General features: G+C 55.8%; 3 protein-coding genes across 4 annotated transcripts in view; 2 read left to right on the plus strand and 1 right to left on the minus strand.

The window, feature by feature from the left end:
- The window catches only part of LCN15 (lipocalin 15), a 22,130-nt gene extending 11,914 nt beyond the window's left edge, over positions 1 to 10,216 (minus strand). The window contains exon 1 of one of the 2 annotated variants that reach the window (XM_072778771.1): positions 10,007 to 10,216. The gene's annotated coding sequence lies outside the window, so the exon portion shown is untranslated. The remainder of the gene's footprint in view (positions 1 to 10,006) is intronic. The other variant, XM_072778772.1, reaches the window with a different exon arrangement.
- CCDC183 (coiled-coil domain containing 183) lies at positions 1,920 to 9,140 on the plus strand. The gene is given in 15 exon segments (XM_072777731.1): positions 1,920 to 2,092; positions 2,345 to 2,391; positions 2,558 to 2,659; positions 2,861 to 2,888; positions 3,077 to 3,153; positions 4,704 to 4,826; positions 6,035 to 6,119; positions 6,122 to 6,162; positions 6,258 to 6,312; positions 6,812 to 6,912; positions 7,477 to 7,637; positions 7,831 to 7,999; positions 8,085 to 8,195; positions 8,278 to 8,374; positions 8,959 to 9,140. Coding segments are annotated over 15 exon segments (1,389 nt in total). The 5' UTR covers positions 1,920 to 2,013; the 3' UTR covers positions 9,072 to 9,140.
- The window catches only part of RABL6 (RAB, member RAS oncogene family like 6), a 21,810-nt gene continuing 17,142 nt past the window's right edge, over positions 9,467 to 14,134 (plus strand). Inside the window, exon 1 of the mRNA XM_072778745.1 lies at positions 9,467 to 9,805. Within this exon, the coding sequence (XP_072634846.1) occupies positions 9,676 to 9,805 (130 nt within the window). The 5' untranslated portion in view covers positions 9,467 to 9,675. The remainder of the gene's footprint in view (positions 9,806 to 14,134) is intronic.

Raw genomic sequence — 14,134 nt, forward strand, 5'->3', positions numbered from 1 at the left:
CTGAAGGCGGACGACACAGGGCCACGCTGCTCCAGCCCCAGCTCAACTCCTGCACCTCTTGGCCTGGCCAGTCATCTAAAAGAATACTGAGCACTGACTATGGACCAGGGAATGTATTAGTGGGAAGGCAAAATGACAGGAAGCCCAAGATAATCATGGTGCAAGCAAGCTGGAGCTGGAGTGGTCTGGGGCAGACAGGTGGTCAAGGACTGTGCCACCTCCCGATGGCCTCTATTCCAGATCTGCCTCACAGTCCCAGGCAGCTGTGCCAGCTCCAGACATCCTGTCTTCATCCCAGTGACTAGGGTGGAGGACAGTTGACTCCACCTGCACTTACACTCCCTCGGCCAAAACAAAGTCGTGGTACCCCTGGTGCCAGGGAGCCTAGGGAGACAGCCTTGTTCTGGGAGGCTATGTGTCCCACTAAAATACAGGAGTTGTATATCTGAGGAAAAAGGGAGAACTGATACTGAGGCCCTGGGAGGATTGTGTAGGGAGGAGACCATGCCCATGACTGGCCTTTCCAAACCCCTGAGGTCTCAGAGGGAGGGCAGGAGGTGAGCTTGGAGATTTAAATAGGACTAGACTCGGGGGATCCCCGGGTGGCTCAGCGGTTGCACACCTGCCTTTGGCCCAGGGCGGCGATCCTGGAGTCCCGGGATTGAGTCCCGTGTCGGGCTCCCGGCATGGAGCCTGCTTCTCCCTCTGCCTGTGTCTCTGCCTCTCTCTATATATATGTCTATCATAAATAAATAAAAATAAATCTTTAAAAAATAAATAAATAAATAGGACTAGACTCACTTTTTTAAAAGCTGGCAATGACAGGAAAGCTAAAAGGTCCGCATGAGGTCTTAGAGAACCTACATGTGACGGCATTTGGGTGAAGACCATCATCATGAACTGTGTCCCCAAATTTATACATCACAGCCCTGACATTAGGGCCTCAGACTGTAACCTCATTTGGAGACAAGGCCTTTAAAGAAATAATTAAAGTCGGGGGAGGTGGGGATCCCTGGGTGGATCAGTGGTTTAGTGCCTGCCTTTGGCCCAAGGCATGATCCTGGAGTCCTAGGATTAGGTCCCGCATCGGGTTCCCTGTGTGAAGCCTGCTTCCTCTGCCTGTGTCTCTGTCTCTCTCTGTCTCTCATGAATAGATAAAATCTTTAAAAGATAAAAAAATAAAATCGGGGGAGCCCTGATTTAGTCTGGCCTGTGTCCCTACGAGGGGAGGAGGACACAGACACACACAGGGATACCCCTTTGAGGACACAGCAAGAAGATGGGCATCTCCCTGCTCAGGAGGAACCCGCCCTGCTAATGCCTTTATGTCAGACTTCCAGCCTCCAGGAGAGGAGACAATAAACTTCCATTGTTCCAGCCACGGGGTCTGTGGCACCTTGTCATGGCAGCCCCAGTAAATTCATACGGCGTGGCGGGAAAACATGACCCTGGGAATCCCAGGCTGTCAGGTGTTTGGGGCATCCAACTCCAAGGAAGCTGGGGCTGCGGAAGAGCCTGCCTGAAGTGACAGCTAAGGCTAGAGCTTGGAATTCCCCAAGGAAGTGGAGGGAGAGCAGTTGAAGGTCAGGGAGAGAAGGTCGTCCAGGGTGCAGAGCTTGGGGTGTGGTGAGGTAATGGAAATCCCATAGGCCAGAGAGAAGTTTCAGAAGGCTCAGGGGAGGACATCCTGGGGGTGTGGAGGGGATGGGGAGGCTCCAGGGGGCTGGTGTGGGGTACAGTGCCAAACCACCACAAATCACATTCTGGCAGTGCTCCCAGGCAGAGAGCTGCCATAAGACTCAAGCATCCAGAGGACAATCCCAAGGCTAGCCAGGGAAGGGGTTGGGGTGGGCCGGGTCCAGATCTCCAGGGCTCCCTGAACTGGACATTGAGAACCTTGGCCCCCGTCACAATGGGCCAAGATTCCAGCGACAATCTGAGCCGCACAGGGTTCTGCTGAGCAGGCCCAGCACAGGGAGGGCGGGAGGTGTAGAGGGTCCCTGGAGGACCCTGATGGCCACCATGAAGATGCGAAGTGAGGCAGATATGGAAGAGCAGATCCAGGAGCTGAAGACAATCACTCGGCTCCAAGGTGAGCCCATCCCCAGGGGACCAGCCTATCTGGGCTACAGATCAGGGCCCTCGGGCCATCCGGCTACGGAGGGGAGGCCTCGGCCCTCCTCTGCAGGCTCCCACCACCTCTAAGCTGGGAGGCTGGATGGGGGCCTCAATGCTGGGCCCGCGGGGAGTGCCTGAGGCTGGGGTACCCGAGAGACCAGGGCACCCCCCAGCTCAGCAGCCGCCGCTCCGCAGTATGACCAGCGGAACATCTCCAAGGCCTGAGCGAAGGGCGCTTCCATGAGGTTGGCGCACCGCCGCTGCACCATGGAGGTGAGGTGGCCGGAGGGAGCCCTCAGCCTCGCCCAGCCAGCACCCCCACCACCACGAAAACGACGTCGCGGGGCCAGTGGCGGGCCTAGCGAGGCCCCGACCCCAGGGGTCCCGCCCCGCCAGCCCCTTGCGCACCCACGAGCGGGCCATGCCGTCCCCGACCCAGGTGGCGCGGCAGCGGGGGCAGAAGCTGGAGACCGTGCAGCTGGAGTTGGCCGCCTTGAGGAGCCAGCCTGACGCCACCAAGGAGGAGTTGCGCATGCTCCAGGTGGAGGGCGGGGCGGGGCTCTGTCGAGGGGCAGGGTTTCCGATGACAGGTGGGACGTTTGGAGGGGCGGGGTCAGATGAAAGACCACACACACACACACACACACACACACACACACACACACCCCCTCCTGGGTCAGCCTCCCAGTGGCCATCCAGGTGGTCTGTCCCCAAGCACCGTGTGCCCTCGGGCCACCCCCAGGTTATCCGCCAGCTGGAGAACAACATTGAAAAGACCAAGATACGGGGGATCCCTGGGTGGCTCAGCGGTTTCGCGCCTGCCTTTGGCCCAGGGCGCGATCCTGGAGTCCCGGGATCGAGTCCCGCGTCGGGCTCCCGGCATGGAGCCTGCTTCTCCCCCTCCTCTGCCTGTGTCTCTGCCTCTCTATGTCTATCATAAATAAAAATAAATTTTAAAAAAAGACCATGATCAAGATCACCACAAGTCAGAACATCCACCTGCTGTACGTGGACCTGCTGGATTACCTGAAGAAGGTGAGCCCCTAACCCCACACCTCAGCAGTGCAGGGAAGCCACCTGGCCATGAGTGCAGGAGTCTCAGGCCCCAGCCTAGGTGCAGGGCTAGCATCTCAGCGGGGACAGGGGACTGAGGCAGGCCCGATACATCAGAATTGTTTGAATTTTCTTTGCATTTATTTGATGGTTGTTATTTTGCCCCATCCTTTGTCATTTGCTTGGCTTCTGAGGGCAAAAGGTGGGCCCTGAACCCTCAGAAAGAGCCCTAACGTCCTAGAGGGCCAGCCACCTGTGAGCAGGCCCGTAACCCTGGGCTTGCTGTCCACCTCTTCCAAGCCAGCCGCCCTTCCCCCAGCAGGAGAGACCTGCAGTACGGCCTGGGGAGGAGGAAGACCTGGGACAGGAGGGCTGACCAGTGGTGCCCTGGTGCTGCGAGAAGCAGTGTGGCAGGCGGGGCAGGCGGTGTGGCAGCCTCATCCTGAGGCTGGCATGGGGGGAGCCCTGGAGGGCAGTGTATCCAGGCAGGGGACAGGTGGACATGTGGTTTAGGAGGTTGGGAGTGGGATGGGTAGGCATTGCAGCTCCTCCTGGCTGAAGTCCCAGCCCCCAGCTTCTGCCTGTAGCCCACAGAGGCAGGCGTTATGATCCTCCTGCCTGTCCCTCTTGCTGGAGGCCCTGCCACCTCACTGTCCTGGGCCCACCTCCTCACACCCCTTCCCCTCCGGCTATACTCCTGGGTCCAGCCGTCCTTCATTTGGGAGCATTATGTCCCCGCACAGGGCCATGTTCTTTTCAGAACACATGCATTGTTTTTCTTAAGCCAACACAGGGCTTGAACTCATGACCCTGAGATCAACACCTGAGCTGAGATCAGGAGTCAGATGCTTAACCAACTGAGACCCCAGGCACCCCCAGAACATATGCATTTTTAAAAAAATAACTCCCATGGTCAGCAAAGATTCTACATGATACTTATTAACAGCCAAGTACTAAGACTCAGATATATTGGGTATTTATGAACCTCAGGGACACTCAAGAGAGGTTAAGTGGCTTCCCAAGTTCCCAGAGCCAGCTGCTCGGGGCAGCTGTGGCTTTGAGCCCTGAGTCTCTGACCCCATGTCCGTGTTTCAAGCCTCCCTGCTCCCTTCAGACAGCAGCCACTCCCCAACAGCAGGCTCCCTGGGCTGCAACCCCTCTCACACAGTGGGACACCCCATCCCTGTCCTCGGGGCTCACAGCCTGGGGTACGTAATTGGGGGCAGGCATGGACCACTCTGGAAGGGCAGCATCTGGCTGGCTGGCCTGCGGCTCCCGAGCCGTCACTTTCTGTGTCCACTTGCTCTGGCCCCTTTCTTTTAACTTTTTTTTTTTTTTTTGAGATTTATTTTAGAGAAAGAGGGCGCACGGAGGGGGGGGGGGAGGTGGCACAGAGGGAGAGGGAGAGCATCTTAGGCAGGCTCCACGCCCAGTAGGGCTCAATCTCATGTCATGACCTGAGCCAAAATCACGAGTCAGACGCTGAACCGGCTGAGCCACAGGTGCCCCTGCTCTTGCCCTGTTCAATGCAGGAGCTGGCAGGGTACCCCACAGAGCTGGACAAGCTGCAGAATCTCGTGGACGACTATTGCTCAGAACTGTCAGACATGACAGTCATGTCCCAAGACGCCATGATGATCACGGATGAGGTCAAGGTGAGCTGGAGCCATAGGGCCTGGGGTCTTGCAGGGCTCCCTCACACACCCATCTGGCCCAGGGTTTGTAGGAACACCCCCAAACCCATACTGTCTGCAATTACTAGCCGCCCGCTCACTCACACACACACACACACACACACACACACACACACACGATAGCCCTGGATGGAGAGGGTCCCACCAGGCAAGGGAGCCTTGAGGTAGACACAAGAGGGAATTCACCCGGCCCTTCACCTGGTCTGTGCCAAGGCCTACTCAAAGCCCCTGCATCATCCTCACGAGGAGGGCAGGGTAGGAAGCCATCCAGTAGTCTGTGAGGAGATATCATACAGCCTTGGGCCAGTGCTGCAGAGGGAGGAGTGGGTGATGTGGGGCCACCCTGGGGCACTCACCTGCTCAGAGACGATGCTTGAGTGGAGCTCTGGAGGTCAGGGGCATCCGAATCCTGGAAGATGAAGGACAACAAAGGTCCCGGGGCATCACCAGGCCAAAGGAGACACAAGAGGCCAGAGCAGAGAAGATGCAGAAGAATGGAGCCTGTGAGCCAGTGAGGCCGCAGGGTGGCTCCCCACCCATCCTGAAACTCTGGGACCAGATACAGGGCAATGGGATCAGATCTGTGTTTCAAAAACAGGCTGCAGAGACCCAGGGGAACCAGAGTCCAGATGCTAGTCACCTGGGACAGACCAGTGGTAAAGCTGGGTGCCTGAGTGTCAGGGGGCCCAGAGGTCTCTAATGGTCACCCCCTGAGACCTGGCGCCCAGTCAGATGCGGATGGGGCGGGGGAGAGCAGTATCCAGGACACTTAGGCAGGTGCAGATAGATGATGGCTTCAGCCACCACAGCAGGACACAGGGGAAGACACGGGGTTGGGGAAGATGCCGAGTTCCCTTTAGACACGTGCAAACAGTCCCCGTGTGAGAGAGTTCTTGGTGGAACTGGCCGAGGAAGCAGGGAGCCTGGGCTGCAGGGAGAATTGGTCATCCCCAAGCTGTGACTGGAGGGGCGTCAGGTGAAGGTGCCTCAGAGGTGGGGGAGGGGGAGGAATTCGAGAGGACGGTGGAGAGCACCCAGTGTTTAGGGGAGGGCACAGCCAAGAGCCTCTGATGTTCCTCCCACATCTAGAAGATGGGGTCTGAATCTGAATACAGGATTCCATGGGGCCTTGGTGAGACATGACCCTGCCCCACCTCCCGGGTCCCCAGATGAACATGAGGCAAGGGGAGGCGACTTTCATCGAGGAACGCAAGGCACGGGAGAACCGGCTGAATCAGCAGAAGCAGCTGATTGACAGATCCATATGAAGGAGACCAATGAGAAGTACCGCCGGTAGGTCCCTGCAGGGTCCCCTCTGCAGTGCAAGGACAGCTGGGCGGGCCCCTCCCCAGCAGAGGGGGACTGCTCACCTCACATCCCCCTTCCCTCCAGGGCTGGTGGAACTTGGACTTCCCCTCCAATCTGATGGGTACAGAAATTGTGAAAGGTGACCGCTCAGCCCTCTGCCACCCCCAGCCAGGGTCCCAAGGGGCCAGCACCGGCTCAGGCCATCCTGTCAGGTCTCTGTGAGGCCAGGGCAACCCTGCCTCCCTGCAGTGCTACCTGCAGAGTGCCAGCAGCCCCAGCCCACACTGCCCTGCACTGCTCCCAGCCTTGGGCTCGCTGCCAGGAGCAGCTGGGTCCCCAGCTTTTCAGCTATCCCCTGGAACCCCAGGGCTCAATCACCCAGTGATTCCTTAAAAGAGATAAATCCAGCCCTTTGGGCCCCTGTGCTGCCTCAGAGAAGTACCACAAAGTACCCACATGGACCAGGATGCTTCTAGACAGAAGGGCCAGTGGAGGGGGGAGCAGGTGAAGGACAGGCAGCTTGCTGGTGGCCTCCCCTGATGCCTGGGCATGTACAGAAGTGACTGACAGCCCAGAGCAGAGCTTCCAAGCCACTTCTGCATGCCAGCCTCTCTTCCTTTCCCCTCTGCTCTGCCCAGTGAGGAGAAGAGAGATCTCCAAGGCCGACGTCGAATACCAGACAGAAGTCACAGCTTTGGTGGAGAAAGTGAAGTCTGCTGTGCGGTGCTCTCATTTCTGGGTACTGCCCTCAGGCTCTCCTGGGGTGTGGGTGAAAGGCAGGGAGCCCCTGCCACAGCCCAAGACCCAGCTGAGCCCGTTGAACGAGGGGACACGGAGGTGTGGCCCCTGTGGCAGGGAGCAGAGCACACTCTGGCCTGAGTCGCATTGCAGGGGGCATGCGGAGCCTGCTGGGATCCAGGATCCAAGAGCTGCCTCCTCTGCCGACAACTACATCCCTTCCCAAAGGGCTAGGACCATAGTGAGAAGCCACTTCTGCCTGGCCCTCAGTTTAATCCGATCTGGGCTTATTATTAGTTAAGCCTTAGCGGCCCTGATATAAGCTTGTCCATCCTGAGACAAGTGGCTCCAAGCCAGGCAGTCTTCCAGGGGTGGTCTTCTGGTCTCTGCCTTGGGGCATCTGTCCTCTTTGCCTGAAGCATGGGTCACATGTGGTGACTCGCATCAAGTGCTGCACCTGGTGCCTGGCCACGGTCAGCATCATCCCTGACTCAGAAGAGACCAATACTGTGGGGCTTGTGCCCACCTGGCCCACACCTGCTCCTCCCCACACGGGCCCCACCAGGACATCGCTGGCCGGTTCCTGGCTCTGAGGAACACAGAGGACAACCTGGAGCTGCAGATGGAGGACTGTAAGGAGCGGCGGGCACAGCTGGAGGCGCTGATGAAGAAGCTGGAAGTAGAGGAGGCGATGCTCAAGTTCCGCCAGATGCCCAGCTCCATCAGGTACCCCGAAATGCCTCTGCATTGTGCCAGGGCCACCCAGCTGGGTCCACAGGTCTACGGACTATGGAGGCCCAGGCAGGGGCTGCCACATGCCCACATCAGAGCTCTGGAGCCCCTGAATTTAGCGCCCAACTCTGGGTTGAGGCCACCTGGCCATGAGTCTGAGCCATCCTGCTCCCCCTCGCTTCCACAGCTTTAAGTCTATGGAGAAGAGAATGAAGGACATGCTGAAGGAGGAGGAAGAGCGGCTCCAGGTGGCCTACTCCAGCATGACCCAGAGCCAGAAGCTGCTGTTGACCATCCAGACAGGCATTGACAACCTCTCCATCCGGCTGATTGGCATCCCTCTGCTCACAGCCCAGGTACTGGCTGCAGTGGAATGGCACTGCCGGCACGAGTCCCTGGGAGGACCCAGAGGAGAGACAGGATCCTTTTCCTGGCCTACAGAAAGAAGTGGCGCTCTCTGACAGCCTGAATGTGGTCAGCAAGCTGGCGTACTGCGAAGTGAAGCTCCTGTACCTGGCTGACCAAGTGCAGAATCTGTCCAGCAACGAGGAGGTAGTTCTACCTCCTCGAGTAGGCTGGACGTGCCTACTCGTCCCACCTACCCTCAGAGCTGACAGCCCCTTGTGCCCCACAGGTCAACACAAAGGTGAAGGATACCCTGGAGTCCTCCACTCTGAAGGAGAAGCAGAACACCAGGATCAGCTTTGAGGACCTGGAAGAGGATATGATAGGTACAGGTTCATGGTTGCAGGGCCAGGCCACCCCCCGGGGTGGGGGCAGATGGCTATCTGGCCAGACAGCCTGGAGACACAGTGAGAGCCACAGGGATGGAAAAGGGTTATCCCCAGTACCCAAGGGATTTTGATTGAGGGAAGTGACTTAGTGAGGACACGGAGGACGGGGGAGTATTCGGCTTCCTGACAGGTGGGAGCGGACGTCCTAGGCCAGAGCCCTTATTGGGGTCTCTGTAGGAAGGGAGGAGGGCAGGGTGAGCAGCTTCCCATGGGTTGGGGTGTAGGGCTGTTCCCAGCTGGCCTGGCCTTGGCTGATTGCGGCGAGGGGTGTCGGCGGGGGTGAGAGTTTGATAAAGCAAGTCCAGGTGTGGGCTCGGGACCGCTATTTGCTGAGAACCCCCAGCGGCGAGCTCCTGCCTTTGCTAAGCACCGGCCAGCCCTGCAGCAGCGGTGGCCTCTCCCGGGGTGCGAAGACCCCCCATGCAAGGGCCCCGGGGACGGAGGTGGGGGGCAGCGAGGACGGCCGGAGCTGCGGCTGCAGGGCCCCTTTCCTTCCCTGACCAACCCCCCCCCCCCGCCAGAAACCTTCCTGTTCACAGACGTGGACCACAGCTACGTCCCCTCGCGGGCCGAGATCAAGCGGCAGGCCCAGCGGCTGATCGATGGCCGGCTCAAGGTGGCCAAGAAGAAGTAACCCCAGGAGGGCGAGCCCCGCCTGCCCCCAGGCCGGCGCTTTGTGACACGAATAAACATTTTTCCAGGACTGCTGGGGGCACCGCGGGCAGGAGGCTCCGGCACGGAGGGGGGCCGCGGAGTGGGGGGTCCCGGATGGGGGGACCGGGAGCGCGGCGAGGAACGCCGACGGTTGTCCCGCCCGCTCCGGAAGCCCGACGTGGCTCCACGCCCACCTCCGCCCGTGCCGCCCCGCGCATGCGCACGCCCCCGCGCCGCCGCCCGAGTGGGGCCCTCACGGCGCCCCTTAGCGGCGCGCCACGCCGAGTCCGCTTCCGCGCGCGTCAGATCGCGCATGCGCGCACCGTCTTGGCCCTCGCGGCACCCCGTAGCCGCGCGCCTCGTCAAGCCAGCGCCAAGATGGCGGTTCTGACAGACGGAGGGCGATCGCGCCGGGGGTCGCGGGGGCCGGAGCGGAACCGCCGCGGCTGAGCCCGCGAGCCGCCCTCAAAGCAGGCGCCCGGCCGCCGGGACTCAGGACATGGTGCGATCCGCGCCGAGCCGCCGCCGCCGCCGCCGCCGCTGAGCTCGCGGGCCGCGCCGGGCTCGAACGTGGGAGCGGGAAGATGTTTTCCGCGCTCAAGAAGCTGGTGGGGTCGGAGCAGGCTCCGGGCCGCGACAAGAATATCCCCGCCGGGCTGCAGTCCATGAACCAGGCCCTGCAGAGGCGCTTCGCCAAGGGGGTGCAGTACAACAGTGAGTGCGGGCTGGGCCGCAGGGCTCCTGCCGGGGGAATGTGGACAGCGGGGTCCGAGGGCGCGGGCTGAGGAGGGCGCTGCCCCACGGGGTCCGCAGGTCCGGCCGCGGGGACTGGGATGTGGCGGAGACCGGGGCGCGGCCGGTGGGTGGATGTGGCAGGTCGTGTTGGTCTCTGTTGAAGATGTGCTGAGCCCTTACCTGTGGCAGGTACCCTAGGGGCGTTCACTGGGATCGGGAGTTGTTGCCCTCGGCCCGTGGCGTTTCCCTCTGACCCGTGGGTCTTTCCCGAGGAATACTGGCTCGCTAAGAACTCTGTGCGTTTAGCTTGTACGGTAAAATTAGCGCAGGCGGTTCCTGGTGCGTTCTGCGGTGCCCGGATTGGCCCGGATAACCTCGTCTAAGAGTGATTCTTACATAACGTGGGGAGAGCTCTGTGGTCTGTGACGCCTGAGGGGTGGGGGGGCTCCCCGTCCGTGAGCCACGTGACAGCCTGCCTCGGAGCCGAGATCCAGCTAGTCCTGGTGCTTTGAGCATGGGGATTTTTCTTTGTAGACTTCTATGCAGTTTGAAGGGAATATCATCTACGCCACATATTCCTGCCCCACCCCCTCCTTCTTTAAAGAAGCATTTGTAAAGGATATATTTGGAAAAAGCTCACAGAAGGCGCAAAGACTCTTACTTCTTGTAGGAGACTTCTCTTCCCCCTGAGGGAAGGAGGAGTTATTTTCAGATGCCCCAAGAGCCCAGAACGTTTCCAGTCCTGCTATAAATTATGTAAATTGCATAGCTCCTGGACACCAACCGTTCTCTTGACCTCTTTTAAGATTTTCCATCTCGCTGTCCCTTTCCTAGCATTATTTAAAGGCTTTTTATGTTGTTTTCTGCTTTCAATATGTTCCCTTTCAAATATCTTCATATATTTCTACAAGATTTTTGGACCCCTCCCATCCGACCCCCTTTGCTACTTTAATGGGAGCCCTCTGGTCTCTATGGTGACCTATTGCAAGTAGTCATGCATAAAATGAAGAGCGTAACTGGAAAGATCTCTGTGCAGGGTTTTTTTTTGTTTTGTTTTGTTTTTGTTTGTTTGTTTTTTTTAGATTTTATTTATTCACAGAGACACAGAGAGAGAATGAGAGGCAGAGGGAGAAGCAGGCTCCATGCAGAGAGCCTGACGTGGGACTCGATCTAGGGTCTCCAAGATCACGCCCGGGACTGCAGGCGGCACTAAACCGCTGCGCCACCGGGGCTGCCCCTCTGTGCAGGTTTTAAAAGAGAGGTTGTTTTAGTTGTATTCAACTCACAATTATTGTACGTATTTCTCTCACATTCAAAGAAGAGAATGGTAAGTTGAAATACTTGTACACATCTACAAAGTCTACATTTAGATTCCCTTATTTACCTTTATTACTTACAGTATTGTTTTAAACTTAATTCTAGTCCTGTGAAAATCAGAGCTGGAAACTGTAAACTTTTCACCTTCTGAAAAGCATTCCCTGAGGAGTGTACTCCCTGAGGGCCACATTCTCTAGCCTTGATTGGTTATAAAGAGGGTGGTGCAGTAGAGTTGTTCCAGAGTAGTAAACCCAGCCTCAGATAGTTGGGGGACAGGTTATGATTCCCTAAAACTGCAGGAAAGGGGATGAGATTGAGAGAAATTGCATTTACAGGGAGGTCTCCCTGTAGTTAAACAGTATGCAACTTTGAAACTTTCTGATTTCCTTTATTTATTTTTCTAAAACATTCTACCTAGAAGAGACAAGCAAGCAATCTGATGATTATACATTCAGGATTTTTTTTTAAAGATTTTATTATTTATTCTTGAGAGACACACACAGAGAGAGAGGCAGAGACACAGGCAGAGGGATAAGCAGGCTCTATGTAGGGAGCCCGATGTGGGACCTGACCCCAGGACCCCAGGATCACATCCTGGGCCAAAGGCAGGCGCTAAACCGCTGAGCCACCCGGGGATCCCTAGATTCAGGATTTCTTTTCTTTTCTTTCTTTTTTTTTTTTTTTTTTTTAAGATTTTATTTATTTATTCATGAGAAACACACAGAGAGGCAAAGACACAGGCAGAGGGAGAAGCAGGCTCCATGCAGGGAGCCCGACATGGGACTCAATCCTGGGTCTCTGGGATCATGCCCTGGACTGAAGGCGGCGATAAACCACTGAACCACCCGGGCTGCCCTAGATTCAGAATTTCTATAGGCAAGAGCCGATGGTGTCCAAGTGTAGATGTTGTCTCTTACAGAACCTAGTCCTAGGGCAGACAGGTCATTTCATATAAATTGCTCTGATAATGAGAAGTGGCATCAAAACCTGAATGAGATACTGGGCCATAAATATAGTTTGAAAGTTATTTGCATTCATTTCCTATAAATTGCTCTGATAATGAGAAGTGGCATCAAAACCTAAATAAGGTACTGAGCCATAATTATAGTTTGAAAGTTATTTGCATTCAAAGTGGAAGAAAGACTGTTACCTGACTTTGTCTATCCTTTCTATTGCCACTGGACACAATGTGTTAGCCCCACTTGGTGAAGAAGCCTTACTGGGGCAGCTTCCTGAGTAAGGAAACACCAGACCTAATGGAACTTGTCAGGATTGCCCTTGATCAGGCCTGCAATCCTCACAAAGAAAGCCTCCAGATGCTGGGACAGCCAGAGACCTGGCCAGGTGGATCTCTGTGCTAGAATTTAAAAATGAACGTAAGCACTCTCTCACTCAAAGTTTTTGAAAGGTTTTCAGGATAAGAGAATTTTTCCAGGGTAAGAAGGAAACCGCTTTAAGATTACATCAGGATTGTGAACAGATTACATCAGGTCATGTTTGAAAAAGAACCAGATGGGATCCCTGGGTGGCGCAGCGGTTTGGCGCCTGCCTTTGGCCCAGGGCGCGATCCTGGAGACCCGGGATCGAATCCCACATCGGGCTCCCGGTGCATGGAGCCTGCTTCTCCCTCTGCCTGTGTCTCTGCGCCTCTCTCTCTCTGTGTGACTATCATAAATAAATAAAAATTAAAAAAAAAAAAAAGAACCAGAGAACCTCTTGGAATGAAAAACATGGTCATGAAAATTAAAAAGTCCGTATACAGGGTAGCCCCAGTGGCCCAGCAGTTTAGTGCCACCTTCAGCCCAGGGCGTGATCCTGGAGACCCGGGATCGAGTCCCACGTTGGGCTCCCTGCATGGAGCCTGCTTCTCTCTCTGCTTGTGTCTCTGCCTCTGTGTCTCTCTCTCTCTCTCTCTCTTTCTCTCTCTCTGTCTCTATGTGTCTCTCATGAATAAATAAATGAAATCTTTAAAAAAAAAAGTCAGTAAACAGGTGAATCAGTATAATAAGTAGATTAAAGAGAGAATTAGTGCCCAGAAGAAAGATGTGCAGTCTAGAAATGAAGCAGATTCCAACACACGTCTGATAGGACTTTCAAACAAAATAGCAAGAATGAGGAAGAAGCAGTATTGGAGGAAATAAAGACTAAAGATTTTCCAGAATTCATGAAATACATAAAACTCCAAGAAGTCCAAGTCCAGTGTTTCAGAAACATACATCGCTAGACACATCATTAGAAATATTCAGAACATCGGGGTGCCTGGGTGGCTCAGTCAGTGAAGGGTCTGACTCATGATTTTGGCTCAGGTCATGAGATTGAGCCGTGTTGGGCTCTGTGCTAGCCAGGGCGGGGTGGGGAGTCTTCTTGAGATTCTCTCCCCCTCTTCTCTGTGCAGCACCCCTACCCCACTTATGTACGCATGATCCCTCTCTAAAAAAAAGAAAAAAAAAACAGAACTACAGAAACTATGTTCAGAGAGCCAAGCATCACACTGAGATGACATGGAAGATGAGGGCACTCAGCTTGCTTCCTGCACTTACTTGGTAAAGCTGGTGCCAGAACAGAGAAGGACAACACACAAGGCTGGGTGACCATCCAGTCCCGTCGGTGAGCACAGACCGAATAATCTAGTGAGAGGTCAAGAAATGAGATCTAGAGGGCAGCCCCGGTGGCTCAGCGGTTTAGTGCCGCCTGCAGCCTGGGTTGTGATCCTGGAGACCTGGGATCAAGTCCCACATCGGGCTCCCTGCATGGAGCCTGCTTCTCCCTCTGCCTGTGTCTCTGCCCCTCTCTCTCTCTCTGTCTCTCTGTCTCTGTCTCTATGAATAAATAAAATCTTCTTAAAAAATGAGATCTAGAAAATCATCAGAATATTCATAACAAATCATTGCACTGAGACCAAGTAGGGTATTCCGGGAGTTCAAGGATTAACAGAATATATGTATTCTGTGCTTTACTGGTGGACTCAAGGAGAAAAGGCAGGTGTAAGAG

The sequence above is a fragment of the Canis lupus genome, chromosome 16 (genome assembly GCF_048164855.1).
Source record: "Canis lupus baileyi chromosome 16, mCanLup2.hap1, whole genome shotgun sequence".
NCBI lineage: Eukaryota > Metazoa > Chordata > Mammalia > Carnivora > Canidae > Canis > Canis lupus.